The sequence below is a fragment of the Phytophthora sojae genome (genome assembly GCF_000149755.1).
Source record: "Phytophthora sojae unplaced genomic scaffold PHYSOscaffold_14, whole genome shotgun sequence".
Lineage (NCBI taxonomy): Eukaryota > Oomycota > Peronosporomycetes > Peronosporales > Peronosporaceae > Phytophthora > Phytophthora sojae.
This window is the reverse complement of record NW_009258128.1, coordinates 647,798-664,009: the sequence shown is the minus strand read 5'-3', so window position 1 is coordinate 664,009 and position 16,212 is coordinate 647,798. Positions and strand designations below refer to the sequence as shown.

General features: G+C 49.9%; 5 protein-coding genes across 5 annotated transcripts; all 5 read left to right on the top strand.

Moving 5' to 3' along the window:
* Positions 1-907: 907 nt before the first annotated feature.
* On the top strand, positions 908-1,348 carry PHYSODRAFT_307262 (hypothetical protein; the record flags this gene model as incomplete). The annotated part of the gene is made up of 1 exon (XM_009539872.1): positions 908-1,348. The coding sequence occupies one exon, from the start codon at positions 908-910 to the stop codon at positions 1,346-1,348; it is 441 nt and encodes a 146-aa protein (XP_009538167.1).
* Positions 1,349-3,477: 2,129 nt separating this feature from the next.
* PHYSODRAFT_437305 (hypothetical protein) lies at positions 3,478-4,194 on the top strand (the record flags this gene model as incomplete). Its single annotated transcript, XM_009539871.1, has 1 exon — positions 3,478-4,194. A coding segment is annotated over one exon (717 nt), but the record flags the coding sequence as incomplete, so codon positions are not given.
* A 3,999-nt stretch (positions 4,195-8,193) lies between these two features.
* Positions 8,194-8,739, top strand: PHYSODRAFT_531731 (hypothetical protein; the record flags this gene model as incomplete). Its single annotated transcript, XM_009539870.1, has 1 exon — positions 8,194-8,739. One exon carries the CDS (start codon positions 8,194-8,196, stop codon positions 8,737-8,739), a length of 546 nt encoding a protein of 181 aa, XP_009538165.1.
* Positions 8,740-9,908: 1,169 nt separating this feature from the next.
* PHYSODRAFT_532321 (hypothetical protein) lies at positions 9,909-10,331 on the top strand (the record flags this gene model as incomplete). Its single annotated transcript, XM_009539869.1, has 1 exon — positions 9,909-10,331. A coding segment is annotated over one exon (423 nt), but the record flags the coding sequence as incomplete, so codon positions are not given.
* A 207-nt stretch (positions 10,332-10,538) lies between these two features.
* On the top strand, positions 10,539-10,868 carry PHYSODRAFT_246637 (hypothetical protein; the record flags this gene model as incomplete). The annotated part of the gene is made up of 1 exon (XM_009539868.1): positions 10,539-10,868. A coding segment is annotated over one exon (330 nt), but the record flags the coding sequence as incomplete, so codon positions are not given.
* Positions 10,869-16,212: the final 5,344 nt, after the last annotated feature.

The window sequence follows — 16,212 nt, the reverse complement described above, 5'->3', positions numbered from 1 at the left end:
CTTCAATCCGAATGCATCGGACATGTCGCGCTTCCACTCTAGAGTTGGTCAGCCCTGGATGAGTCATGTGCATGAAGCACGAAGCTGTTGCAGAGAGGAGAAGGACGCATTTGTTTTGGCGAAAGGTCCAAACTATACAGCTTTCAGTACGAAACATACACTGGTACATATTGTGGGTTCTACTCAAAATTTCCGAACCGAGCCAAATCGCTCCCAATCGCCCCGGCCACTTGAATTGTCTACTGGAACTCGATTAAGTACGATTTACATATGGCATTCTTGTTTGGAGCGGTTTCGATCTGTACTTGAATTTGTATTGGTCGATTTTCGAAATCGGCCCGATTTGGAAATTTTCAACGGAATTGACAATAACACCTTGCGAGCGCAGCGAGCCGATCCCGGCACCTAAAGTGTGACGGCCACGAGCTCCGAAGAACTCTCTCAGTGGTGCGTTCCAACCAGTGCCCGATGTCACTGGCCGCGTGCTGGGACGCATGTTGCCATTTGTCGGCGGACAGTAGCGGCAAGTTCGAGGGGCGTTCGTCTTGGGCCGACCGACCTTCCTTGGAGCTTGAACGGGAGCAGGCGGGCCAGCGACGCGCTTTCCGTTTCGTAGCAACTTGTCCATGAGCTAGATAGTGCAGCGTGTTGAACGTGAATGAACCGGAAATGTCGCCCCCTAACGACAGCGCAGCGACGCTGTCATAAACTGTCAGTTTTTTTCAAGGTGTTTCTGATAATTTTGTCGGCGAGTGCCAGCATTTGTCGAAGGTAATCATAATTTGACTAGATTATTGCAATAGTGCCAGCATTTGGCAAAAGTCCGCCAGTGTCGGAGCGGTGTAATGCTTTGAGTTCTCCGTGCGTGTACGAAACGTATAAGCACCGGGACTTCCTGCGGAAGACGATGGCTCCAGGCGTCATTATTGAAGATGATCGTGGGGTGGAGGCGATGCTCGAGCACTGGAGGCTCGTCTCAATCTCGCAGCCGAACTTCGAGATCAAGGTGGTTCGCCTGGAGAATGGGCCCGATAGCTCCATCATAGCCACGACCAAGATCAACATCATCATGTGCAAGAGCATGCTGCAGCACACATTCCCGAATCTGGACAAGTTCGAAAGAGGGAGGCGACTGGCAGCGAAGCTTCTGGGTCAGCCATTCGAGATCAACGGCTCCATTCAGTTCAATTGGGATAATGAGAAGAGCTGCATGCTGAGCCTACAGCACAAGTCGGACGTGATGATGCCAATCATCCGCTTCCTAGGCGACCTGGACGACGTGGCTTTCATCTTCGACCAGCAGTACTCAAGGCTACTAGCCAGGCGGTTGCTGGCCCCATCGGCTTGAGACTTTTTGTAAAGCCCGACGCTAAGGCTGTGAGCGTGGCCCTGGATATACTGCAGTGGCTACGACCAGGACACGGATGGTGGTGGGCGAATCGATGCTGACCAGCGCGTTCCGAAAGCTGACTCTGTCTGATGGGGGCTCTGGCCGCGAAGGCTATCGGACAAGGAATTTGATGTTGCAGGCTCGGCTATTTCGAGTGGGACCGCGGGAGACGCGTGCTGAGTGTGCTAGACTCATCAGATCTGGCGACGCCTGCTTGGCAGCCTCGAAGACCTGGCACTGGTTTCTTACGGGGCTCGCGTTACGCTCAATGGTGGACTGAGACTGCGTTCATCTCGAGAGATCGCGTGAGGCTTCAACTACCTTTAGACTAGGATCATGCGTGATAGACTATGGAGTGACTAACAACAGACTTAAGTTAGAGGTTATCGATAATTTTCCATGGCAATCGTACTTTTCACAGCCTGAAGAGCACTCTGTACGCAGAGTATACTGCTTGCTTGCGCTGAATTGGCCTCGTCAAATTGCCGTTTTGCCGAATAGATGTGTAGACAATAACGGCATTGATAATTGATGTGTGTGTTCATGCCAACTTGGGGCCTGGTTATCCTTCACAGGTGGACGGACTAACCACACGGCTCAGCTTTTCTTCGGAACCGCTAGCGTACGCCTCCGCCTCCGACGCCAGTTCTCCGAGATGCCTGAAAACCTATACGTAGTCTTTTAGGCTCGCTCTCGAACTCTCGCCTCACAGGATGTTAAGCGTCGACACGCTTCGGCTCATGGTCTGCATCGCTTTAAGGTTGGCGGTCCTCCAGCCGCTTCTGTCGTTCGGGTACAGTATGTAGTAAGTATACATGCACTTGAGACATCGCGGGCGCACATCCGTGAGAGTAAACTTCGGATCGACTTGAAGCGGTCGTACATGAGGGAGTACCGTCTACACCGTAGTTCATAACAAAAACACCTAAAGTGTTCTCTCAGCACCGTAATTCCTCAGATTTGCACCACAGAACTACTATCCGTACAGATTTGAAGGAGGCCATGTGCTCACCTCCGTTGATCGACCACTTTTGGTGAGGGTTTTGGAAGGCGTCCAGTGGCAAAACCCTCACCAAAAGTCGCGCATAAAAGTTTAATCACGGGAAATTGTTTGATGAGACCAAAAAGTGGTCTCATCAAACAATTCTAATGCGACTCTTAACTAGCAACGTGATTAAACAGGTGACTGAACTCCACTATACCCGAAGGTCGCATTCCAGCAACCGTTTTGGGGCGCATTAAACGCTTCGGTAATTTAAAATAAATTACGGATTAAACTGATCGAACGGTTTTATATGGGTTTTGGAAGGCGCCCACTGACTGGTCTCTCGAAACGGTGTTTTGCTGGTTTTGCAGCGAAAACGGACGGTGTTTTGGTATTTACTCGTCGTACATGTGCACACCACCTTGCGAAGAGTATTCACCGACCGTCAATCGCGCAGTCATCCCAGCAGCAAGATTGGAGTCCTCCACGATAACGACGTTCGTGATTGCACGCCTGACTGTACATCGGATTTGACTACCCGACATCACCACAAGTAAGCACTCCATCGATGAGGTTTCATCGGCTGCAGGTACCGGTATGCACAAGACAGCAGGCGTGCAGCGTGGGAGAGGTAATGTATAGTGAGATAGCCGGTCATCTGCCATCATAGGATCTGATCATCTGGCGTAAGCACGTTTCGCGTTATGAGCTCACTCTCGCTCCGACTGTACCGGTCACTCAGCCACTTGTCTTCTTGTCGAGTACTCTTCAAGCCCCAATGAGCAGCGCCCTCTACCCTCCCAACGCTCGCTGGCTCAGCGACGACGTCATCGACACCACGAGATGCGAAGTGCCATCCCACCGCCGCTTCGACCGCGCTCCAGCCCTCTACGACCAAAATCTCCAATACACGTCTCCCTACGAACATGCAGCGACGCGTGATGTCATCCAAGCACCGACGACTTCAGACCACGGGACTATACCTCGTTATACCGGCAAAAGGACGGCTCCTCCTGCAGCACCCGACACTCCACCGAGACAGCTTAAAGCTCCCAAACTCCAACAACAACAACTCAAAGAAGAAGACGCTGCAAAGCTGAACCGAGAGCGTCGTCGTCTGACTCAAATCCGGTACCGACAGAAGCTCAAGGACCATGCCGACACCCTCGAGCAGCAAGTCCAAGCGTTGCGTCAAGAAGTGCAGAAGCTCGAGTTCCAGCACCAGACCATCTCTCCACGCATCATCGCTGAGGCTACCCCCTGGAGTGTGGTGGCCGACTACTTCCGGATGTTCCGCTTCGCCATGACGGCATACATCCCCATCTCCGAGCGTTGCAATGCTCCTGGATACAAAACGCTGCACGAGTCGCACACTCACCGCGAGTTTCTACAGCGAGTGATGGCCCCGGATGTGATCGCGGGGGATGAACGAGGACTTGATGCGGTGCTGGAGTACTGGAGGTTTATTTCCCTGTCGCAACCGAGCTACGAGGTCCGTGCTACCAATGTGGAGCAAGGACCCGAAGGCTACATTGTCGCCAAGACGAAGAGCAAAGTGGTTGTGTGCGAGAAGATGCTGCGCCATGCGTTCCCAAAGTTGGAGAAGTTGGAGCGAGGGAGGGGTCTAGCTGATAAGCTACTGGGTCAGCGATTCGAGGCGAGTGGAGCTACCGTGTTCGGCTGGGACAACGAGAAAGGTCGGGTTCTGAGTGTGAGCAGCGAGTCAGACTTGATGACGCCCATGCTTCGCTTGCTAGGCAACGCAGAGGACTTGGCGCTTGTGTTTGAGGGGGCTTGCCTTACGCTAGACGGTCGACTCAATATCCATTAGTAATCAATTCAATTTGCATTGACAGAGCCGATATGCACGTAACGTTGGTGTCATTATGTCAGGTGAACTCGATAACACACGTACGAGTCCACTTGTAAAAATGAAAATGTCCGACTTGGAAGATCACGACTGCAGTATACAGGCCCCAAACGTTTGATAATACTTCACGCCAATAACGGTCTAGCAATGTCCTCATCGAAGCTTACGACGTGTACTTGAGTGCGTCTTCAAACGCGCATAATTGGACAACTGGCATTTTGACATACTACTTCTGCACCGCTGATCGAAAATTATGGTCCTTGAACGGCGCAACGATTAACTTCTCGGGAATTCGACTAGAATTTCCCTGTGGTCGTGCGCTTCTTGTCGAATACATGTAGCGACACGCACTTGCCTTTTTTTTTCCTTTCAGGGCTGGAAGTCTGACTTTATACTTTTGATTACCAAGTCCCGGTCGCCACCACTGCTAAATACAGTGTGCAGCGCTGCCCCAATTCAAGCATAACGCTTCATACATGTGCACTTCTTGTTTGAGAAGCCCCTCAGGTTGATTTGAGGCCGTGTCGCAGCTGCTTGGGAAGAGCTACACTTTCACTCGCTGTCTTTTACGTAGGTGGACGAATTGTGCCTTTCACTTATTCTGCCGTGATAATTATGGCATAACTCTAATCCCTTATCGACCTTAATTATGCCCCGAGTTAGCTAATTCCCATGTTTTTGTGGGTTTCAACTATTTTGCCGCCCGATTTGAGTGTTATCTCGGAGTCCGATTTATATAAAATGGAGCTCCCACATGATCGGTTAGTCCAATTTAGCTATTATATATCTGACCTGAGTTAGTAGCATAAGGCTCAGAGGCATTCCAAGTTGGCCATACCTCCTCACCTCTCATGACGCATTAGAACTCCAAGGCATTGGGGACAATAGTACACTGTATATAGCCACTTCGTAGCACTATGGCCAGCTAAATCACCTGTGTGATCATCTACGGCCTCGTGCCACGCCGATCTGAGAGGGCCCCAGACATGTTTTCGCGGCGGTCCCTTTTGCCGGCGAAATTCGGCATGTCTGGCCCCTGCTTCGCAACTCGCAGCCCCCAGACGCAAATCGGGCCAGATATAGTTTGCTTCCCTCAGCCCCTCCTGCTAAATCGGAGCCCTCCAGCAAATCGGGCCCGATATAGCGGATCTTGGACCACCCGATTTGTCAAAACGGATGAAAGCCACAATAATTCCGGGTCACCTATTCGTGGCCGACTTAATAGCGGCGATGGTGAGGCCGAGTTAATGCGGAATAAGCTAATCCAGCCTGCGTTAGGCGGAAACAGAGCGATTGGCGGTTTCCTACCCGCCAATCCATGCCATCCTGCTCGTATCTCCGTCGATTGGCTCTCAAATGCTGATCGCGGATGTTAGGGGAAGCGCTGACAATCCTTAGGCAGAATTAGCACTAAATAAGCGTTGATCGCCCTTTTATGACTCTAATTCTGCCTGAATTAACAGCTCACCCGCCAAAATACGTGAAAGGCACACAATAAACGCAAATTAAAAATTCGGCGCCATTGCTGCCACAAAAGTTTGTGGCTCAATTGTGGCTCAAATAAGGTGAAACAAAAATGGCACTATCTGCGAGACTTTATACTGGGATAGGAAGCGACGAAGTGCTGATAGCCCAGTCCAAACAGGATTAATTCGGGCGATGTCCCCCCGTCCAATCGACACCGGTGATGAACCGGTAACGTCTTTAGGTCAATTTACAGTAAGTGATGTCTATTGACCGAGTGTTTTAGACTTCTCAAGAATGATGGAGGCTGCTCCAGTTCATTTGCAAATTCGTCGAGTTAGATTCGTCATTGATTTTGCTCTGAAATCGGTTGTACGTCGTGACCATAGCGGCGATACATTGTCGGGCAGATTCTGCGGCTGCGAAGCAGGCGCAGGAGATTCCCGTGGAGCGTGCGGATTGAGTTTATCAATGGCGATCAAAGGTGAGTTAACCAATCCTATCCCAGCCTTCGCGAAGCCCTAGTTACATATGATAACGTATGGCATTCGAGTTCCCATATGACTACCGAGTTACCATAACATGGCGGACTCACCGACTTATCAAAACGCGGCAAGCCCACCAAGCTACCGGACGTTGGAGCACACTAGAGCTGTTGCATGACCCTCGATGCATGTTATACCTGCTCTGCAATCTATTTTGGATGATCTAAAACGGACATTTGAATCTCAATCGGTGTGGTTAGCGTGTGCACAAGGCAACATGCCTCCTAAGCACATAGCCGGTATCGGCAGACATCAACAAACTAGGATATTGTGCCTAATGCCCATTTGGACTTGAAATCGGCCCTTTGGAAATCTTGAATTAGGCACCATACAAAGATCTATATATTAGTATGGTAACCTTTTAGTGAAGCATATGATTTAGAGAATGTGTTCTACAAGTCGCTATTAACAATGTTTGTGTTCCTGGCAAGAGATATATTCATGGGGCCGAGTGTGAATCGTTCTCACACCGGGAATAATTCACGGGTAGTCCCGACACTGCGTCGATCAAGAATTTCAGTCTGTGTGGTGGTGATGCCAGGTCCACCAAGCTAGAGAGCTGTTGTTACCCATAATATGTGATAAATTCCATGATGCGCAACAGAGCGCAGGTACAGTGTAGCTGCTCCTTGCTCGTTCTGTGGTATCCACAAGCCAATGTAAGATATCGAAGATTTGATAATAAGTCGATTGCCAGGTTACATGTAGTTAGTTTATTATACTGGGATAGGAAGCAACGTTGTGCTGCTATCGCAGACCAAATAGGATTATATCCGTGGTACGTCAAGTCAAAAGGTGACCCCTCCTGACGCCTAACTGGTACATTGTCCTGAAACCGGTGTGACCCCGGTGCCGCACTGGGCCGTTTATATGCGTGGGCAAGCTGAACTGGTAGAAAACCCATTACCAGACCACTTTAAAAGTGGCAAAATCAGAAAAATTTCCACCTTTTCCACTTTCTGGCGAACCTTAAAGGTGGAGCAAATTTTGGTAAGAATGACCAGAATTCAAGTCCCTTCTGAACGATACCACGTACAATAGCACTTACATAGCTGTCAAAAGGGCGCTGACACAGTACAGATGCATGCCATATATGGCGGAAACTGCGAAAATGCTGTTGGAGTCGACGAACACGACTGTGCTTCTATTCGTAGCGAAATACACTTGAGGCATCGCACGTTATAGCTCATCAACGCAAGCAGTATGATTCATCGACGCAAAGGCGTCATAGGTGTCCTATGCGGTAAACGAAGCTAGGAAGCAAGACGGGGTTCCCGTACAGCCACGAAGGGGGACACCATGCCGCCACGCGTATGCAGGTATGCGGTTGCCGCTGTTGTCAATCTATACATTTGCGTATTTTAATCGATGTAAAACGAGGTTTGGAAGTGGCAGCGGGGGCAGCGATCCGATGCACAGCGAGCTCGCAGTCTAACACAAAAGTTATCCATAGATAGGGTTAAGTACTTACTACTGACCTGCAATGTGTCTGCCACCTGTAGGCTCGTACTTAGCCAGACGGTTAATAATTATACTTGTATGGATTCCACTTTTTCCACTTCCTGCCGCGAAAATGTGCCACTTTAAAGCAAAAAGTGGCGAAATTGACAATTGCCACTTTTAAAGTGGTCTGCCCATTACACCGGTATGGTATAATACCCAATCTATTCCAACCAAGGCTTGTCCATGTCATCCCCTACTTGTGAAGTCCACCAATGAAAGTGCCGGGTTACGATATTTTTATCCAATGATTGGTCTTACAGAAATTGTCCAGCATTCCAACCGATCCGACCATATTTGGTTGGAATTTTTACAGAATATTTCTTATGCTATACAAATTCTCATATAAACACATATTCTAAAAATATCGTGAAGTTTCCAACCGAGGCAGCTGTATTTGTGGTTTCATTAGTAGAGAAGAACCAACAGCGCAAAAGCGATGTCGATCGCTTCCCTTGCTCCAGCTAACAGCAAGAAGTCGAGAACGACGGCTCTCAACTCCTTCAACGCGTTCCTCGAATGTGAGAACGTAACAACCGACGCCGCTCATAAGCTTATTGACGCTGACAAGACCGGTAAGGTGCTGAAAATCATGTTAGATAAGTATGCATACTCCCTAGCTAGATCGACAGACAAAGTGTTATCAACAAATACGTGTCTTGCGTATTTCGGAAACGTGAAAAACTGGTTGCTGGATAAGTATCCACAACAGGGAGCAATCGTAAAACCACAGCTGCAAAAAATCCTGTCTGGGCTTGGAAAGTATTGCAGCAACCGCGAGGACGGTGCGCTGGAAAAGAAGGCCCCACCGTGTTCCAAACAAGATCTAGAAACTATAGTTCGACTGCTGTATACGTCGGATTCGGCGGATACCATCTACTTCGACGCTGCCGTTGTCGTCACGATGTGGCACCTGTACGGGCGTAGCTCTGATGCCGAGCAGCGCGAGAAACATCAGCTCTCAATTCTTCCTGGCAAGTCTTGAAAGGATAATTATTGCCATTGTTTTATGTTTCTACTGATAAAAACTATGCATTATTAGGTGGCGTACTCTTCCTTCGCTTCAAGAGACTTAAAACGGCTCTTCTCCAAGGAATTTCGCTGTTCAAAGACCCGGAAAACTTTTTAACATGCCCTTTATTCGCTATAGCTGCAGCACTTTTAATGCAGAAGGCTCCGTGCAAGCGCATGTTCCCGCAGTTTGTGGATACGAAACGGAGTGCCGCTAACGTGGAGGACGTTGAAGAGCTCAGCCTGGTGGAGCTCCTTGAGGCTGATGATGTCCCGACAGCACTGGTTGAAGCCGAGCAGGTGTCGGGGAAGCGTAAAGTCCCTGGTGCCAAGCCTATGTGAACCGGTTGTTAGTCAGAGTCAAAGATATTGCCGCAGCAACGGACGTTCGACTTACCCCAGAACTTACCTCTCACTCGTTTCGGCGCGGTGCGGCCATGCACGCCAACGACGGAAGCCTGGCCGAGAACTGGATTATCGAGCGGGGAGGCTGGCAACTTGACCGTGTCAACAAAGCCTTTGGGTACTTGCTGGGTACCACGCAAGCCGACCAAAACGTTGCCCGCGTTCTGAGCGGATGGAAGCCGAAGGAAGGTGCCCGCCTTCCTTCGCTGTGTGCACTCGACGACCCCATCCGTGAGCACGCAGGTAAACTACAGGCCCTAGTCTTCTCGAGCACGCTCGGAGGGGTGAAGGCACGCCGGATTGTTTCGCTCCAAGCCAGCACCTCCGACTCTCCTATGGCCCGAGCTTCCATGGCTTCTCGCATCCGGAGAATGAAGTCGTTCTGGTCGGACAGGATCAGCATGTCGGGGTAGTGCATCACGAGTGTCGCCATCAAGATATCAACTACACCGTCATCAAGATTGAGTGCTGTGTCGTCAACCCCCCCCTCCCAAGGTTGAGCCGCATGCCAATGACGCCCAGTCCGCAGCTGTAGTAGCGCTGTTAAAGCGCCAGTCGGAGCAGATCGATGTCCTCATTCTGCAAAACAAACGGCTTGATGAACGACTGTTAGCAGTGGAGGAGCAGCTTCGAGCATAGTCAGACGTAGCAGCACCAAACGCGCTTGAAGGAGCTTCAACGTCAGGCGGGCTGAGCCCTGTCACCGTGCAGCCACCGGCCACCAAGTCCGTGCGCCCGAAGAAGAAAGGTTCGCAGTCGTTGTCGGCACTGTGGTACGAGTGGCTCACTGCCGAGCCTCGTGTATACGCATCACGCTCTGTCAAAAAGACAACACTGTACGAGTTTAGACACGCCGTAGGATACATGATGCTGTTCTTACCGAATGGCTTCGCACTAGACGTAGCCGCCTCTGCGTTCAAGAACGAGGTGCTCAACATGGGGCAGCATGCGCAAGCGAACGCTCTCGCCTTCTTGAAAGCAAACGGATCTTCGGCTCTCGCTGCCGGCACCGCGTTGAAGGCTCTGCGCAAGCTACACAAGACCGGCAAACTGGATGCCCTGATCGCTGACTTCCACGAGCGCGTCACCAATGGTGCCATCGTTGATCCAACCCCTGCCGCCGCACTTCCAACCTTCATTCGACTACAACCAAACCTATAAACCCTACATCATGATGCACAACAATATAAAACACAATTAAGTAAAGACGATGACCGGATTCGAACCTGCCTGCAGCGAATGCTGCTCCTCCACCAAAAGGCACCATCGCGGGTACGTACATATGCACCGCAGCTACGCCATCAAATAGCAGCAGGGCAGTTGAAACCAGGTAGAAGAGAAACTGGTAGCATGTACGTACACTGACAGCAGCTGTCCACAACGCCGTCGGCCACTCTCAAGATACCACTGCTGGCCTCGAGCGCCATCACCTCGCCCGAGGCCACGCTGATGTCCAGGCACCCGCCGCCCCGCACGACCTTCTGCACCTCCACCGCCCCGCGCGGCAGCACCCCCGAGCTGCTGCTACTGCTGGCCTCGAGCGCCATCACCTCGCCCGAGGCCATGCAGCTGTCCTCCTTGCCGCCGACGCCCGTCTTGCTCTTGGTCCTGCTGGCCCGGGGGTCCTCTCCACGTCCGAGCAGTCGTCCGTATTGCCGCTGCCCGCTGCTGTGTCCGGCTCCGAAGCTGAATGAATGAATGAAGGGGATTCAGTTGAGATGTCATTATAATGAAATAGATGTCACTAAAATGTTTTGCTTCAGTACCGGTACTGGTTGGACTCCTTGGTCGGACAGTTGGAATTTTGACGGTATGGCCGCGGTACCACACTGGGCCCGTTTATCGAAGTGATTAACGCAACCTTAATAGGAACATAAAAAATCCCAGAAGGTTGCTCGAGCAACCTTATATTTTTTGTTAAAGTTGCTTGAGCAACCTTGCCATTTACGATAAATTTCCTCTACTGAGTAGCTTACCGCAAAATTTCTACTTGGGGTAAGATATTCGTACTGTAAAATTGTCAAGGTTGTCCAACGCGGCCGGAAGCTCGTGTGAAATATGCTTCATTTCGCAAGATCCAACGTGGAAGGCAAGCCGAAGACGTAGCAGCAAGCGCCATGTTACCCCTGCTCGATGACGTGTAAGTAAGTGTGTTTGCCATGGCTTGGGGGTGCGAGTACATCTAACCTGTGCCTCTGGACAGTCAGTAGCCACGTCCAACGGCCAAGCACTGGACGGAAGTGGACGACAGCCAGCGACTGGATGGCCGGAAGACGCTGCGAGGGCTGTGCGTGGATGCCCACGCCAAAGAATGTGCGTGGAGGGCTGCGGCGAAGACTGTGGCAGCGAAGCGCACCTGGAGGCATCTTATGGTACGTTGCACTGTGCGGAGAAAGTTGTAAGGTGCTTGCGTTCGTACTCCAACGTGTACCGCCTGTGCGCGTTCGAGCAGACATGAAGATCACGGTTGCGGTCCGGCAAATCGAGATCACAGCCAAACCTAGATGGGAAGAAGCGAAAGCTAAGCCGCGTAGGGCGTAATATATGGTGTGGATAGGGCTTGAACAGCTATGTTGGCTATTACTGTATGCTTGACGGATTGGGTTTGACCGGGAAGTCCTTAGCAACCGGAGAAACCAGTGCTATGAGACGACGGTCTTGGTAGATGTAGGCTGCACTTGTATATACTCGATGTCTTGGCGTGATGAAAATGAATTCTGTTGGCCCATGGCCCCATGCTCGAGGCCGATTGGCTTCGCACTTTTGATCTAACGCAGTGCCAACAAGTGGCATGCTTGCACCAGGTAAATGTGCTGCTTGAGTTGCGACTATTTTACGCCGAGCTTCGCCTGCATCTCTCTCCTTCTGACACAGAACTTGCGGTGCTTTTAACTAAGACTACTTCGTGCTGCACGCGGTACCCGTAGAACCTGGCGGGCTGCTGAACCACGGCGGATAGCGTCGTGGTGGTGATAGTCTCGCTTGATGCGGTGCAGCTCCTTCCTCTTAGCGTAGCCCGTATGATCGTCAAATTTTGATCTCAAAATTGACGCCGCTATTGTCATTTTCTCCTCGATAAATTACCGGTTGCTGAAGCAACGAGTAATTTTAGGGTTGCCAAGTCGTTTTTAAGGTTGCGGAAGCCTCTTTAAGGGTGCTGTAACCGGTGCCGTTGTGTCGAAACAAAGTTGCTTTACGGACTGCCCCCGTTTATACGCGTTGGGAAGCTGAACTGGTAGGATACCCATCACACCGGTATGACCGCGGTACCACACGCGGCTTCCAATGCGTAATATATATAGAATAGTAGGAGTGAAGTAAGGTGAATGATTGAAGCGGACGGACTGCTGCAGAAGCATACAAAGGTAAACATTTTTATTTTCTACAAGCTACAAACAGATGTCGAGCAAGGTTCGTTTTATCACTGTGTATAAGCACCGCCAAGGCATATCATGCATCTACAGTTTTGAGGTGAATTACAGGGCAGACGCTGCGGCTGCTTCGCAGCCGCAGGAGATGCCCGTGGTTCGTAAAAAACAACTCATAATAATAGAAAGCGATTATACCAAAACCCTCCTATCCCAGCCTTCGCGGAGCCCTAGTTTAAAATACTTACTTTGGTATATTGGTCTGTTACGATTGCCTGGTCGACCCAGCCCCATCTAATAATTTGGCAGATACGGCTGCCGCGGAATGCGCTGTCATGTATGAGAGCTTCATTGGTGTGCCAAATGCACAGAGCAGAGGGAGGTCGAGCTAGCACGAATTATATTGGCGCGAAGCTTGAAGGCATAGTGACGAAAGTAACGGGAGGAGGGTGGTGGCAGTGGTTATTGTAGCGGCGACGGAATGAGTGGTTCTAGTAGTTCTAGCCCAGTTGCTACTGCGCTAGATAAGATAAAAGCACCGAGAAATACATGTACCAACGACATAACCATCAATGGACCACTATTTACTATAGAACCGAGCCTGAAACCATTCTCTTAAACAAGGACATTTTGAAAACTCCATTTAGGTACTTTGGATTGTTTATGTACCAAGTGCCTAGTTCTCTCAGCTCTTAAGCCGAGAGCACAGAGTGTTCGCAGAGTCGGTTCGCCAAATTTGTGAATGTTTTTTTTATGAAAGAAGCACTGGGTTTCACTATGGTCGCGATCGGAGCGCTTCATTTAGCTTCACTATGCTTTCGCAATTTCTAACGTAAAAAACACCTGTGTGCAAGCACACCACATCGCGCTCACTTGCCCCTGCTATACTTGGCGTCTCGCATGGGACAGCGAAAAAAATCTGCGACAGAATTTAGAAACGTAGACTCGTTTCAACATTTCCCAGGTTAGGTACTCGATACTTTTGCCTACTTGAACAGGCAACAACGGTACTCTCCCGCTCAAGTTCATGCGCTCCGCACTCAATATGGCGTCGCACCACCGAAATTAAACTTGAGCGGTAACGTGCGGTCGCGGAAACTTCCTTACTTAAGTTGCGTTGCCGACCCGTCAGCGGCCAATCAAAGGGGCGCGCAAATATGGATTCCGGGCTCACTTGAGCTTACTATGGTTTAGAAAGGTGAACCCATCCAAATAGAAATAAATGCCATGCGACTGCGCGGAAAGCCAGCAGGTTTCCCTACTTTTGTTACGGCGACCCCTCAGAGCTGTCACCGGGTGACAGTTTCAGGGCGCCCCTTCGAGTAAAAAACATCGGCAGCTTGGTTTTTGTATGCGCGGGTAGTGTTTTTTACTCGCCCCTTTGATTGGCCGCTGACGGGTCGGCAACGCAACTTAAGTAAGGAAGTTTCCGCGACCGCACGTTACCGCTCAAGTTTAATTTCGGTGGTGCGACGCCATATTGAGTGCGGAGCGCATGAACTTGAGCGGGAGAGTACCGTTGTTGCCTGTTCAAGTAGGCAAAAGTATCGAGTACCTAACCTGGGAAATGTTGAAACGAGTCTACGTTTCTAAATTCTGTCGCAGATTTTTTTCGCTGTCCCATGCGAGACGCCAAGTATAGCAGGGGCAAGTGAGCGCGATGTGGTGTGCTTGCACACAGGTGTTTTTTACGTTAGAAATTGCGAAAAGCATAGTGAAGCTAAATGAAGCGCTCCGATCGCGACCATAGTGAAACCCAGTGTTTCTTTCATAAAAAACATTCAAGGCATGCCAAAAGTAAAGTCGAACGAATTTCGAAAAACTGGCTTGACCAATCCATTCTTAGAATATTATTATTCATTAAGAATAATATTCTAAGAATAGATTGGTCAAGCCAGTTTTAGAATATTATTATTCTTTAAGAATAATATTCTAAGAATAGATTGGTCAAACCAGTTTTACGAAATTCGTTCGACTTTACTTTTGGCATGCCTTTCTAACCAACACTAGACTATTAGGCATAATGTAAAGTCTCCCGTATTAGTGTGACTTGCATATTAGCGTGGCTTTATTATTGGTGTGGGTGCGTAATTACCGTAGCCCGCACTAATAGTGTAGACTGAGCCAGATTTCGGGTGGCGCAAATACACTATTGACACTTTTTACTGTAACAGCTTAGTTTTAGTTTAGGGGGTGGCGTTCCTCAGCTAGCTTGCATGCAAGCCAACTAGCTGGCCGACTTTAAGACCCACCACACCACTCCCGGGGTTGCCTCGCACAGATTCACTGCGAACCCGCTGCGAGGCATGCCTTCGGTGATCTAAGGGCGTTGCCTTTTGCCCCAAACGTGTTCACGGAGAAGGTTGAAAAATAGTGCGTTCACAAGACCTTGTTCGCTTTTAGCGAGCTGAGAGATATCGTGCGCGAAAAGCCTCGTAGAGACTCGAGCAGCGCTACTGTTTGTTGATGGCTGGGTATCGGTGTTGGGAGATGCCCTCCATTGAGTGTTCGCCAGGCCACAACTGAGTGCGCCTCGCTATTAATACAAGACGGGTCGTCTGTTATACAGAGACTGATCCATTTCCGGCAGAATGCGACCTTGTACGCGATGGTGAAGAGCGTGAGGTGCCGACCATTACACCGATGGCAATGTGTCGGTCTCGACTGACGTCGTGTACACCACTTCAACGCACGACGTATCCCACGTGGAGTGCATTCTTTGCTGCTTTTAAGTAACCACTGAGCACCTGCAATCGCTTCGATTTACTCTGTTCGTCGATGGCCTGAGAGCAGTGCATCCATACTTCAGTTGCAAATAGCACAGTGCAGATACACATTAAATACACAATGCACTTGCTGCCTTTACCTCTGATTGTGGCTGATTGTGACTCGGTGTGGCTTGTGGTGGCTGACGCATCGGCCCAATACGACAAACCTGCCAGTCCAGAATGGTCTTCGCGGACAATAATAAGTTGAGCCACAATTGAGCCACACTTTTGAGTTTTTTATGCAGATCATTTGGAAAATCATTGTGGCAATAACGTTACAATTGAGCCACACTTTTGAGTTTTTTATGCAGATCATCTGGAAAATCATTGTGGCAATAGCATTTTTGTATTGATGGTGATTGCTCGTGTGTTCGTGACTCTGATTAATCTTTTCCAGAACTGTGCTACGAAGGGCCATGGGACGTCGAATTGGATCTACCACTATTAATAGTAGTACATGTAATTCGGACTACAACGCTGAGAAAGCAACAATTTAATGTTCCCCGATATAATAGCAGGCTCCCACATTCTCAAGATTTGATCGCGTGGAATATATTCAAGTTCTGCGTTAACACGCACATATTCTCTTGCAGCGTCAGCGTCTCCTCTCGCTCTGTGTCCATCAAACAGTCGCTGGCATAGCGACCAAGTGATCGGCACGGTCAGGTGCAGACCTCCATCCCGTGGGCGTTCGATCGGAAGAGAACAAGCTTCTTGTACTGGTCCAGCGGCATAATCTACAAATTCCCAACACTAAATCTCCACACCGACGCCATTCCCACAGGGACAAAATACTCCGTCGGGCATCTGAACCAGCTCGACCCAGATTCGACACAGCCACAACCAGCGACCAAGCACCCCACACCCGAGCAAAACTTCCCCGACCAACAAGCCCTCAAGCTGACG